General features: G+C 34.9%; 1 protein-coding gene across 1 annotated transcript in view; it reads right to left on the bottom strand.

Annotated features, from left to right (window-relative positions):
• Window positions 1-4506: 4506 nt before the first annotated feature.
• LOC127497962 (lysophosphatidylcholine acyltransferase 1) overlaps window positions 4507-14197 on the bottom strand; it is a 44173-nt gene continuing 34482 nt past the window's right edge. The window contains exons 10-14 of the mRNA XM_051866818.1: window positions 12659-12784; window positions 11428-11581; window positions 10476-10574; window positions 10225-10366; window positions 4507-8110 (exon numbers count right to left, since the gene is read on the bottom strand). Coding sequence (XP_051722778.1) covers window positions 7950-8110; window positions 10225-10366; window positions 10476-10574; window positions 11428-11581; window positions 12659-12784 — 682 coding nt within the window. The 3' untranslated portion in view covers window positions 4507-7949. The remainder of the gene's footprint in view (window positions 8111-10224; window positions 10367-10475; window positions 10575-11427; window positions 11582-12658; window positions 12785-14197) is intronic.

Here is a 14197-nt window from a genome sequence, read left to right as displayed (position 1 = left end):
AGATATATATGATTAAACATCCTCTGGTTCGTATCAGAGAAGGATTTGGTGTACCTGTACACTGTTCCTACCAAATAAACTCGAAAATAAAGATAAACTAAACCAGTTGCGTAATATTATATTGAAATGACACCAGTTTATACTTAAGATTTAACTTAAATTCATTGCCTTATGGTGGGCTAAGTTAAAATGCTGGCTCAATTTACCCCACAGCATTTGGCTCACTTTGCCCCATAGCTGCCATTTTAGGAAAAGCTAGCTAGCTTACCAATTCAGAATAATATTTAGCTAAATGACTTGCATGGTTTTATACATTGCTAAATCACCAATATTCATCATAAATATTTTTAGACCTGGACAAATTTGCTTTGATGAAACAGCCATTACATCTGTTATGCTAAAATTCTCTGGTGCGATTACTCGAGGAATCGTTAGAATAATCGAACGATTACTCGATTACCAAAATAATCATTAGCTACAGCCCTAGACCCAAAGCACACAGCAGAACTGACCACTTAAACCCCATTGAACATCTGTGGAAGTCTGCAGTCCACAAACGTTTACCATCAAATTTAACTGAACTTGAGAATTTCTGCAAATATTGCAAAGTCTAAATGTGCAAAGTTAGTAGAGACATATCCCAACAGACTAAAGGCTGTAATTAAAGCAAAAGGTAGTTCAACAAAATACAGACACGAGGGGGTGATCCTTTTTCCAACTCGGTGATTCTGTTTTTTCATTTTTTAAATTATCTTTCTGACATGTTGGTGTTATAAGTTCTTCACTAGAGTAACCTGCCCCGTTCTCCCCAATATATCTTTTTCAGTAACTTAATAAAAAAGCATATATTTTGTAAAATGTAACAGCAATAACATGAAAATAATTTGGTGTTTAGCAAACGGCACAGGCATCTTGTAATTCATATCCCAGAATGGCCTTTGAATAAATATTATTATCATTACTGGCTGACAAGGCTAATTCAATAATCAACACTATTCAGATATTAATTTTGGCACACACCACCTGCTAACATGATAAAACAGATTGAAGGTTTGATGTGGATTTTGAGATTTCACATTTAATGCTGATAGAGTCACACCGATCTGCTTCTTAATGATGGTGAAGAACAAAAAGAAATTTAGTAGAACAAAGCAATGAGCTTATGCTATATGAATCCTATATGACATGAGGGTTATGGGACAGGACAGTCATGGTCCAGGCGTCTTTCTCACAGACGTTACGCTATCATAGAGATGGACAATGTGGAGATTCCACAGACTGACAGTCATCAAGACTCACTGGTTTTAAACAATCCTCAACGGAGCTCGTTTCCGCCGCACACCTGGCTGGCTCCAATTAAAAGAGCATTTCATCCATCATTCGATGAAAACCACTTCTGTGAGAACAAGGATGCGGAGGAAAAACTCTGTTGTCAATCAGTGTTCTTTTACTATTCATCAGAGCCACTCTTGCATATATGAGAGAAGCAGAAAACACAGTGAAGAGCTTTTGCAGTCAATGCTGTGTGATCATCTGCAGTATATATATATATATATATGTTGGGCGGAACTTGATTGGGTAATTGTGGTTTGCTACAGTATTGGTCAATCTCACATGAATGACAGGTTGTTTTTTAATCATTATTAAAAAAAAAAAAAAAATATGTGCATGGGTGAATCATTTATAATAAATATGGCGGTATTCCATTAACAAAAAGAATGGTCAATTTTGATTTCTTGGTGACTTTAACAAGGTACATTGTGCCATATTTTTTTTTACAGACTTTTATAGAGTGAAAAAAGGACAGCACAGAATAAAGCAGCAAACACACTGAAATAAAGGGGTAGAAGGAAACTAAATCAGCAGTAGACAACATAATAGAACAGTTAGTTCCGGTTCTAGAATTTGATTGGTTGAGCAGCATTCCAAAAGCACTGATGTCACAGTCCAACAGCACTGCGAGGTTTCACTGTTCACCACAACCTAAATGGTTGGCAACATTTCAGCAATTCAGCTTTTTGTAAACTTTATGTTGAAATGTCGATTGTCACCCTCAGGAAGCCACGATGATATTACATGAGCTATTATATTTGAGGTTTATTTAAACTAAATGCGACACCAAAGTGAACTCTATGAAAAGGAACTCTATTTCAGGAACACTGTCTCAATCGCAGTTCCCTTGTGAGATATCCCCTTGTGATATAAACCTGTGACACCCATCAGAAGGACAATCTGCATTATCTTTTATGTCATTTAAAGGGATAGTTTACCCAAAAATTAAAATTTGATGTTTATCTGCTTACCCCCAGGGCATCCAAGATGTAGGTGACTTTGTTTATTCAGTAGAACACAAATGATGATCAAATTTTCATTTTTGGATGAACTATCCCTTTAAAGTGTTTAGATATATGTTTAGCATGCAGGATGATGATGCATTAGCCAATGTGATATTAAGGGAAATAAATAGAAATGTTTGCTAATTTAGTTATCATAGCAAAGTGCTAAATTATTCAAAGAGGCCACTAATGAGGCAAAAAAAGTTTTTTACTTTTACAGAATGTATACACTCACCAGCCACTTTGGTACACCTTGCTAGTACCGGGTTGGACTCTCTTTTACCTTCAGAACTGGCTTAATTCTTCATGGCATATAGGGTAACTGTGACAAGCAGGGCTCGGCTGAGAGCTGTGGGAATGGAGCAAGGCCGGTGCAGCGAGTGTTAATGAGTCCAATGAAGGAGCTCCAGGCCTGGAGCATTTATGCTGGTGTTTTGTTTTAATTTAGGCGGCAGTCATCTGTGAGGTGCTGCCTCTTTACTTTGTTTCGTTGCTTGTTTATTTTGGTCATTAAAATTATGTTGAACGTTCGTCGGTTCTCACCTCCTTCCCTGAACATAAACCTCGTTACAGTAACACTTTAGAATACTGTTCCATCATTAATGAATAACTACACAGGAACAAATGAATAAATCAATATTATCATTCTAGCAACTACTAACAAGAAACTCTGATTAACGAATTAGCAAATAATAGCGCTCAGTTGAATGTGGTTGATCACTATTAGCTAATCAATAACTTTTTTTTTCATACCTGCCAGAGGACTTCTAAGAACTACTACATACAGGTTCATAATGTGAATAATGCATAATATATAATTAATTCTAAAGTGAAGATCATGATAACCTAGTAATGACTCAAGTATTACCAAATCCTTCAGAAGGAATTACTAATTATTTGGAACAATATTGTAAAGTAAAAAGCATGATAACGCTCTAGAAATGACTGAAGTCATTGTAAGCTTTTGAGGTTTTTGTAAGGTTTTGGATAGTAATTGCTTCTTACAGATTTGGTAACACTTTTGAGTCATTACTAGTGGGTAACTGTGATCTTCACTTTAGAATACTGTTCCAAATAATTAGTAATTCCTTATTAAGGATTTGGTGCTACTTGAGTCATTACTAGTAGATTACCATGATCTTTACTTTAGATTAGCTAATAGTGAACTACCTCATTCAAATGAGCGTTATTACTTACTAATTAGTTAATCAGAGTTTCTAATTTGTTTTGACAATTTAGTTCAATAACTGAATAACCAATAACAAACAAGGCAGAATCCCAGTGATTCATCTAAATTTAATCCATGACTTATATACATGTACACATATGAATATTTACATTTTTAATTGACCATTTTTTAAAGATATCAACACTATGTATAGCAACACTATGAATACAAATTTAATGATTTCACTCAATTCACCTGTTTTAATGAAAAGCGAAGATGCCTGAAATCTAATTCATGAAATTTTTGAATATTAACCCTATGGATTATAAGTATTAAATGTAAACAAAATATATAGCACTAACAACATGCCACTCGGCCTCTTCTGTGACAATTCTGGTGCTTACCCCAGACGTCTAATTTTATATTTTAAAATTAAAAACTATATATTTTTTTTCTCCACAAATCTAAAAGCATTAATGTCTGCAAATCTCTTAATAAATAGATACAAAAAAAAAAAAAAAAAAAAAAACCTTTGATATTCAACATAAAATTGTAAATAAATATTTTCCAGACACAAAATTAGATCGACTGACTAAATCTCACAAATGTTGACATTCAAATGAAATGACAAAATTAAATATAGCATAGCCATTTATCAAATGTGTTTAGTTGTGCGTGAATGTGTTCACACTCGCGTGCATTTGTGGAGTTTTTGATAAAGTTTTCACTAAATATTTGTGCAATCTATAGTCTAGAGAAAAAAAATTAAGATGGGATGAGGGGGGTCATCTTAGCCGTACAGCTATATAATACATAATACATTAGATAAACTTCAAATCAATTCAAAATCAATGCATCATATATTATTTTCATATGACAACCTAAACCCAAGTATTCCCTGTGGAAACATCCTCATCATAGAAGCTGGTCTGAACTCGCACTCATGTTTCCTCTCCTCTAGAGGGCGACAGTGTTATTGAAGAAAACACAATCGAGAGAGAATGTAGTCAAGTGTCCCTTTTTATTAAAGAGTCAGAATGACAAGTCATTTCATTGCAGTCAAAACAGACAAGCCCAGGTATCTTGTAAAAATGACTCTTTTGATACATTACAAAATAAAAGTCAGGGCAAAATAGAAAACAGACCTAAAACATCTATGTCAGCCGGACAGGTGTCAGAAGAGCCATCAGAAAGACACGTGACCTGAAGGAGTTCAGTCTTTCTTCTTCAGCTCGGTGTAGGACACGCCGTCACGGGCAGAAGAGAAATAAATAGAGAACCCTTTACAAACACAGAGAAGAGCATGTCTTTCTCTGAGGTATTTAAAATAAACCATACACTGAAAAAATAAAAGTTACACAGCAGAGAGATGCTGGGTCCTTATTTCATTTAGAAAACTGATGAATAAAAAAAAAAAAAAAAAATCCATCTTAAATCACTGCTTCTGCAATTGTGAGAAAGGAGACTGGGATATTGCTCTGGTCTGAAGCTAACAAACATTTCTGATTGTTACATATGATTTCATTCAATAATATTTTGGCCATTTCAGCAAATAATCCAAAAACATCAAAGATTACAATACGTATGGATGAATCTCAAGAGAAAAAATTTGGATATTAAGAAACTATTAAGATATTTTTGAATGGTGACATTTTCATAACAATTAAAGCACATTCCCCCTCCAGCCATTTGACTGTTTTGGTTAATTCTCATTACAGTATCAAAATAATTAAAAAAATATGATTGTTTAATTTAAATCAGCATAAATTAAAGGCAGTTACATTAAATGTGTTTAATAGTCATGAAAATGTCACAATGCAAAAAACTCTTAATTGTTCTTAAATATAGGCTTCTTGCTCTTCACTGTGAAGGTTTTTTCGGGTGAAGATGAACATGTTCTTGACAGGTTTTAAGAGATTCACCTCTATACGCACAGAAAATCAATGATTCCCATCAGAGAAGATGAGAAACTAGTTCAGATTCAGAGCGAACCCACAATCCCTTTCTACTCAATCCAGTATCATCTGTGGTCTGTATAGGTACATATTAATACAAAGCCACTGTAACATCATAACCAATCACCTGAACATGCACACCAGCATACCGTCACATTTGTCAGAGAATTCATGAAAAAAGGCTTAAAAATCTAAAGTGCCAGCACAAATAAATGTACATCAAATTTGGAAAACATGGGGGAAAATCCATGAGAACTGGACTGAGCTGGAGAATCGAACCATCATGTGCACGGGACTGTACATCAGGGTCGAGATCCTTCACTCGCCATTTACTGAAGTATGATGCGCTTTTGACTGTTGATTGTGATGGATTGTCAATACATTCTCTTTTCCTCTAAAATTACATTGAAATTCAAGGCCAACAATAATATTTATGAAATGTGTATAGGACAAAAAGAAACTGTAACAGTAATAATTACATACATAACGTCATCACCAAGGAAAACATCACAAATGTATGTACAAAGGAGCTAATCATACTAGTTAAACCAAGTCAATCTGAAAATAACACTTTAGATCACAGATCTTTCATGGCAGTGAGAAGAAATTCTTTTATGTATATCAAAATTCACAAAATGCCCCGCATTCGGAATATTCAAAATACATATCAGAAATTGTTTTTGTATTTTTTTTTTAAAAAAGGTGGTGACATCAATAAAATATTGCTTTGCCATGGTGTTGAATTTAGTTGTGAACTGACAGTGAAGCTGAAAAGCCCTTTCAAGGGTCTGAGAAATTTCACTAGAAAACTAAAGTGTGAATCAAACAGATCCAGGATCAGGCTCTTGTAATAAATGCAGATGTCTAACATTACATGTTCATGAAACGCTGTGGACCGAGACTAAAGACTAAACTGATACTCATCAAGAAATAAAATCTGCATCTTTCACATTAGCTAATCAAAAAATTAAAAAAAAATCTTATAAAAGTTATGAATATTAACAGTATCTTTCAGCAAAATAAACTTTTGAAATCTTTGTGGTAAATTAAATTTATGACCAAAATTTAAAAGAAAAACTTCAGCCTCATTACGTGTAATATATAAAATAAAACAACAACAAAATCAAAAATTCAATTCGGTCGATGTTTTCAAACAATCACAGGCAGTAGATTTATTCTCAGCTTTTTGTGAATGAACTGTCCATTTACCACAAAACATCATTCACTAGAGATTCAATGCGACATTAGTTGGACTGACTGTGCGAAGAAATGAAAAAAAGGAAGACTTCACTGGATGCTTTACTTTACTTGATAAACATTAAGAGAGAAACTATACTCAAAAACATCAGACAGAGCCACTTTTCTTGGCCAAATTTTTGGACTTTTGGAATTTTTCACTAGCCTCTGTGAGTGAAAAATAGAAAAATACAGGAATATGTTGTCTATCAAAAAGGTAAACACTCCATTATTGACTATATCTTATGAATAACATCGTTTCAGATTCCTGATTTTCTAACTACACCAGTCATTATTCTGTATTTGGTCCATATAAATGCAAAATTTTGTCTGTTTATTTCAGTATCTGAAGTTAATTAAAATAAAACGTAAAAAAAAAAACAAAACAAAAAAAAACAACATTAAATGACCCCCCAAAAACCCAAGCTGAAACAGCTGATTGAGACGCGATGAAAAACTGGTAATTGGATGTCCAGAACTTACAAAAGTACAGTGCAACTTACTGTACAAAAGGATGAATGAAAAGAAAAACACACACACATAAAACAAACGGTTAGCCACTTTCCCGCACCCCTGAGCTAAGGGACGAAATATTAAGGAATAAAAACTGATTCATTTTGATTCAGACCAGCACTTAATCGATCGTATTTTGTACCTCAAATCTGATACTCATAAACGTCCAGCAGGAGGAGACAGAGTTCAGATATCTGTCACTGGCACTCAACGATCATTTAGTCAAATACTGAGTAATACTGCTGTCAAGCATCGAGCCCATGCAAATACTTACTTATGAATTCATAAAGGCATCTACAGTCATGAAACAGAAAACAAAAGATGTGGATGGTGAGGGACTGAAAAAGAGAGTGCAAGCCAACTGAGGAAACCTTTTCGTTCCGTTACTGGGACATTTACACTTATTCGCTTGCGTCATTTTCATCCCATATTTAAAGAACATGCACAGTCGGTCAAGTATCACTCGCACAAATAGATGACCCAATGAGAAATGAAATAAGTGCTTGGCTTTCAAGTATTTGTTTTACCAAAAAAAAAAAAAAAAAATATTCCCTTCAATTTGCTCTTAAAATAATCATAATAAGAAAAGTTCCCGAACTCAAAGTGATTGAAATTATGCTGAGGGGAAGAGAAAACCAGCAAGCGTAAAGTAACCAATCAAATGTCATGGATACCAGGTGGTAAACTTTGCAATAATGCTCCGCCCTCGTACTCTTGTTCTTGGGGATGTGTAAGATGGGCTCAGTTGAGTTTCTTCTGAGGAACGTGGTGGTCGCTCGGGCTGAAATCAGCGCAGAAGCCGTTGACGTGAGGAGGGGAGCTGCTGCCGAATCCTGCATTGTCTGAGTAGAGGAACTGCTCAGCGAAGTCAGGATGTTGCTCCGCAAACTCCCTAAAGCTCTCTGCCACGAGGTGGCGTCAGAGGAACAATAATAGTCAGAGAGGGAATACAAGCACTCATGCAGACTCATACAAACATGCAGTTCAAATGTTTCTGTTAAACACACCTTATGGAAATTATACCAAAAAAAGGCGGACTTTAAAGATGTTAATGTTATCCATCCCTAAATGACACCAGAATGAAGCACACTACTACTACTACACTAACCTGAATACATTAACCAGCATTAAGTCACTGTAAGGCCGCACGATTTGAGGAAATAATCTGAGATTTTTCTAATAAGAATTGCAATTGAGATTTAAAATAGGATTTTAAAAAAAATCCAGTTTTGCTGTGCTTGTTTGTAGGGCTGCACAATTTGTCCAAAACTTTGTGATATATTAATATTAGAGGTGGGAGAGGAAAAAAAATTAAAAAAAAATAAATTAAATTAAAAAGTCGATGCATTTCGATTCTCTCTCCAACGATTCTGACAAATCCAGAATAGATTCTGAGCTTAGTTTTTAAGATGCGCGATGATTCTGCGTATGTTTTAGAAACACCCATATTCTGCTTGCTTCCAATTCCTCACAGACACACAACACTCAAACCATAAAATAATCTTTCATAAAGTTTGGAAAGGTTGAAGCTAATTACAATGACATTCACGGGCTTCATTCTACAAGATATGCACGCTTTGCTTGATGTTATGCTTTGCAGTGTGCGGTCTCGCCCATCTGTATTTTCCTTACAAATGCTCTACGAAGGCATCATTTATATTGTTTGGAACACAGTGGGCTTATATATTAAAAATATGAAACTCACTGTCAGAAGGCTGCTTTCAATTTCAAATGCTCAAGTGTGCTTTGCGAAGAGCGCTCCGTGTAAGTGGTTAATTAAATGTACATCTCAAAATGGTTTTATGATGCAAAATTAATGTAAACAGTCAGTTGTCTTAAGGGATTAAACAGAGAGGACAAACCACATCTTATATTTCAAAAGAGATCTGTGCATTAGTGTGAATGCAGCTTATTAGTTTTCCTGCTGCCTATGATGTCATCAATAATGATCAAACAGTAAAGCTGAAAAAGAGAAAAATCACTCACAGCTCTTGAATGGAAAACGTTCAGATACTCTTAAAGGGTTAGTTCACCCAAAAATGAAAATTCTGTCATTTATTACTCACGCTCATGCCGTTCCAGACCCGTAAGACCTTCGTTAATCTTCAGAACGCAAATTGAGATATTTTTGTTTAAATCGAGGGCTCCGGAGCGCCAAAGTCACGTGATTTCAGCAGTTTGGCGGTTTGAAACGCGATCCGAATCATGATTCGATACGCTGATTCATTATGCTCCGAAGCTTCCTGAAGTAGTGTTTTGAAATCGGCCGTCACTAAATAAGTCGTTATTTTGTTTTTTTTTGGCGCACCAAAAATATTCTCGTCGCTTTATAATATTAATATTGAACCACTGTACTCACATGAACTGATTTAAATATGTTTTTAGTACCTTTATGGATCTTGAGAGAGGAAATGTCATTGCTCCCTATGTAGGCCTCACAGAGCCATCGGATTTAAACAAAAATATCTTAATTTGTGTTCCGAAGATCAACGAAGGTCTTACGGGTGTAAAACGGCACGAGGGTGAGTAATTAATGACAGAATTTTCATTTTTGGGTGAACTAACCCTTTAAATACTGAAAGAACTCTTTTTTTATTGCTTGTAATATGTTTTACTACTATTTACTACTTGCTTTTATGTTTTGAAGCTACATTAGTTTATATATTTAAAATTCTTAACATACAATTATTTTTATTTAATTTTTTAATTAGTATTTTTTAAATAGTACTTATAATTACATATGTAATTAATTTTTTAAAAAAAGATTTAAGTCGGTAAACAATTTAATTAATAATAATAATAAAAAAAAAAGTAGATTAAGAATTGTTTTGGAATCGGATCGTGACTCCTTCGACTCCCGGCGAAGGGGTAATTAATTATGCAGATCTAAACTGATGCATCAAGTAGAAGCGCTAAGTCATTAGAATAACGTCACTGATGAATCATTCACAAGACAAGGTAAAAGAATAAAGAAAGCAAACCAAGACTTTCATACAGAAATGAATGGTTCTCTTACCGAAGGTAATTTTGCCAGTGTCTTCATCATCAATGGCTCTGAACAGACGGTTGACTTTGAGTTTTCCAACGCCCAGCGCTGTCCTCAACACACACATCAGCTCGTTCTCTGTGATCGCACCATCCTCTTCTGCCTCAAACATCTGAAAGCAATGCATACATCTCATCTCAGAGCTGAGCATCATCACTGCAATGATCAATTACTCCTTAAAACTTGGCTTAACCTATTAGTTTTTAAGAGAAATCACACACCTTGAAGGCCAACCTAATAGTGTCCAGTGTTTTTGCAGGCCGGCACACCACAGAGAAAGCTATCACAAACTCTCGGACATCCATCAAGTTGTCTTCATTCTACTCAGGGAAAGAAAGATAGACTTATTTCACTGCATTGAGCACGAGAAACAGCTAATGTATGAAAAGATAGAGGAAACTGCAAAGCTTATGCAAATGATTTTCACACTAGGCAACTAAATATCTGTTGTTTGATATATTTCACTCGCCAGTGATTGAGTTAGAGACTAAAAATACATTTAGGACAGATATATTTTCACTGTGTGTCATGTATTACAACCATTTTACACTAGTTTCGCAGGGAAGAATGTGTTAACTCATTCATGAGGCTGCAGAAAGAGCCGTTCAATATTTAAATAAAGTGAGAATACAGTGAATTGGACCTCAGAAAGTTGCATTTTCCCTCTTCATCTTTACAGTGCACTATTCCCATTGATATCAATGGATTCACCACATTCTCAGCTCGTTGCTTATAGTCTCTTGGCTGAGAGTGCTATCTCTTGGTTTCTTTCTCTCACACACACGCAAAGAGTGAGAAAGGGACAAAATCCTTACAGAATTAATTATATTAGCTTTTCACATTAAACTAAGCCTTTAAGACCAAGCACTAATGCGCAAGCATCAATTTGTCAGAATTTCAAAGACAGAATGTGTCAGTCTGTCAGAATTTAGTATGTTTTATTAGTAATAGTATTAAATATTTTTTACAGAAACGTTGAATAATGTCTCAAACATACAAGCCCGTAATTCTCTAACTTCTGTTCAATACACAAATGTACTCATTGCCACATTTTAGTTCATAAAAATGCTCAATTGACTGAGTTTTCTATTAGTTTAGTTGAGAAGAGAAGCTGATTTTATTTGGAATGTGCCATACATAGACGGTAGATGTATTAAAAGCCAAATAATTTACCTCGTCAAAGAGAGCAAACATGTCTCTGAGCACGTCTGACACGGGCAGGTTGAGGAACTGGGCGAAATCCTCAAGACTCAGTCTCTCGCCCTGGAGTTTACGAGCCCTGTTTCCATAATCCTGCAGGAGCTTCTCTGGGTTCTCACGCTTCAACCTGAGATTAAACATTTACACACTATCAGCACACAGATGCAGGAGCAAACCTTACCTGAACCTGTCATCATCATGGGATTCACTCACATTAATGGAAAACACAAAAATGGAATTTACAGTATGATGCTGAATGTGACAGAATTTGGACTAATAAATCAAAAAGTAGGGCTGTACAACTAATCAAATGGCAACATGGAGTGCCTGTGAATATTAAAGTGACTGCTTTTGAAATAGTAAGTCTGCAACTCAAGCACGCGTCTGCCGTCTCACTACATGAAGATATAAACTTCTTCTGCAGAGCTGCTCTGAGAATCATTTCACCAACATTTTACCATTTCAGAAAACTATAGTCAGACACACAGGAACTCAAAGCTCTTTGCGACAACCAAAACAAAATAAAAGAAATTGTGACAGAAATACAGTATATTTCTACTGTACAGTAAAATGTTCTTCTGAAATTTTTATTAATAACATTTTTAAAACGTGCATGTTTTCATTTTAACAGTAAATTTCTGCTGTGCAGCACTTTGACAAAAAGGAATTATTACATTTTCATTTGATTACATTTTAAAAAGATTAACTGAAGTGTTAATGCCTTCATTTGATTACCAGAGTTTTGATAATAAATTTGTATTAAATCAAAAAAAAAAAAAAAGACCTTTCGTAGGGCCCTTTTACTGTTAAATAATAAATTAAGTTTTATGAATTCAATTGATTAGATAAACATTATGATCAATACAATTGAATTAAACCATTGAAACAAAATACAGAAAAATAACCCACCCCAAAAAACCAACAGACAGAATTTGGGAAAAAAATAAAATGGATTTCACAGGGCCCTAAAATGTGATTTTTGTTAAACTTTTAATAAATGGTTTCAAGATTTCAATTAATTAGACATGTTTTTGTTCAATAACATTTTATCTAACCATTAAAACAGAATCCAGAAAAATGTACCCAGAAGGAAAAAAACAAACAAAAACAAAACAAAACATAGGACCCTAAAAATGTAATTTTTGTTAAACTTTGAATAAATTGTTGTTAAATTGTTTCTGTTCAGTGACGTAATGAGACTCACCCCAGACTCCGGACCAGTTTTGCAAACTCCAGCAGACACGTGTCCACGGGCAGCCTGATCTGACCCTCAGCCATGGCTAACTGACAGTCTTCAAACGAGTAGTCTGTCACGGGGACCTTCAGGGCCCTTCACACACACAACACGTCAGTGTTAGACATTCGCTCTCATTTCATTCAGGCACAAACTATTCTCTTCAGATCTGTTATAACTCAAAGTTGCTGTTCAGAATACCACAAAAACCACAAAATAAGGGTGAATCTCATAAAACCTATCATGAGCATGTGCTGTCACATTTCATCACAATGTCCAAATAAAAAAATAAAAAAAATCTATATTTTTACATTAAGAAAATGAAGTTGTTCTAGGACTATTACATTTTTTTTTTTTTTTGGCATTGCTGACAGTTAAACACATTGTACCCTTTCATCTCACAGACTTGAGTCTTCTGTTATTATTCACAATATTGAATCTCACTAGATCATCATAACTTCAGAACAAAGATTTTTATTTAAGTGGTATAAATGAAGGTATTACTACCATCATGCATAAATTCTTTCAATAATAATAAAATCTTTGTTTTTCCCCTGCATTACATTATGAGAAATAGGGGGATGTGAGTGGGAGTAGTCAATGGATTAAAATGTTTAAAATCGCATTAATCACACTTTTGTTGTGATTAATCATGATTAATCAAGGAGTCCATATAATTGTATTATATAATAAATTTATGCACACCAAAGCACCCATGAAAAAAACATTACAGACATTATACAGTGTATAGTATGTGTACAGAGCAACAACAAAGAGCTTGTTTTCGTTTTAGTTGAGTCGAGCTGCGATACTGAACAGGACTACATGGAGGCGCCAAAAAAACTCCTAAATCAACCACCTTGACTTGACTACATAAACCTAAGATTACTAAGAACACAGCAACGTACACATGACAAATTAAATATTATCCTGAGTGCGTGTGGAAACAGTGCAAATGTACTGAAATGTGTCTGTACATAAACACAGTTTGCGATCAGTGATCAAGAGCGCGTACATACACGGTTTGTTCTTTGTGCATCAATATAACAGACTCTCACGTGCTTACTGTACGACTCCTGTACGTCACCAAAATTGCGCTCTTCAGAGACTATCACAGAATATGACAAGAGCTCGTGTTTTAAAGCAAAGTACATGCTCGAATGAATAATAATAATTCACTAAAAACTTAAGTCTCTCTTCTCTCTAATATCAGTCTGGCCTTCTTTACATTAGCGCTGTTTTAGACTGATTGTTTGAATCAATTTGATTACTGGATCACTGAAAACTTTTCCAGAGTTTAACATCTTAAAATGGTCTGATCACAAACAGAAAAGCAGGATCAGATTAAAGGGTTAAAAGAATAGAAATGTACTCCTACCAGAGTTACAGGTGCATGTAGATGGTCAGTGTGATAAACTCAGGGTTGCCAGGTTTTCACAACAAAACCTGCCCAACTGCTACTCAAAACTAGCCAAATCTTCCTCTGGTAAAATTCACATTCCGGGGGCT

The sequence above is a fragment of the Ctenopharyngodon idella genome, chromosome 16 (assembly GCF_019924925.1).
Source record: "Ctenopharyngodon idella isolate HZGC_01 chromosome 16, HZGC01, whole genome shotgun sequence".
Lineage (NCBI taxonomy): Eukaryota > Metazoa > Chordata > Actinopteri > Cypriniformes > Xenocyprididae > Ctenopharyngodon > Ctenopharyngodon idella.
Note: the sequence above shows the minus strand (reverse complement) of the source record. Positions and strands in the feature narration are given on the sequence as shown.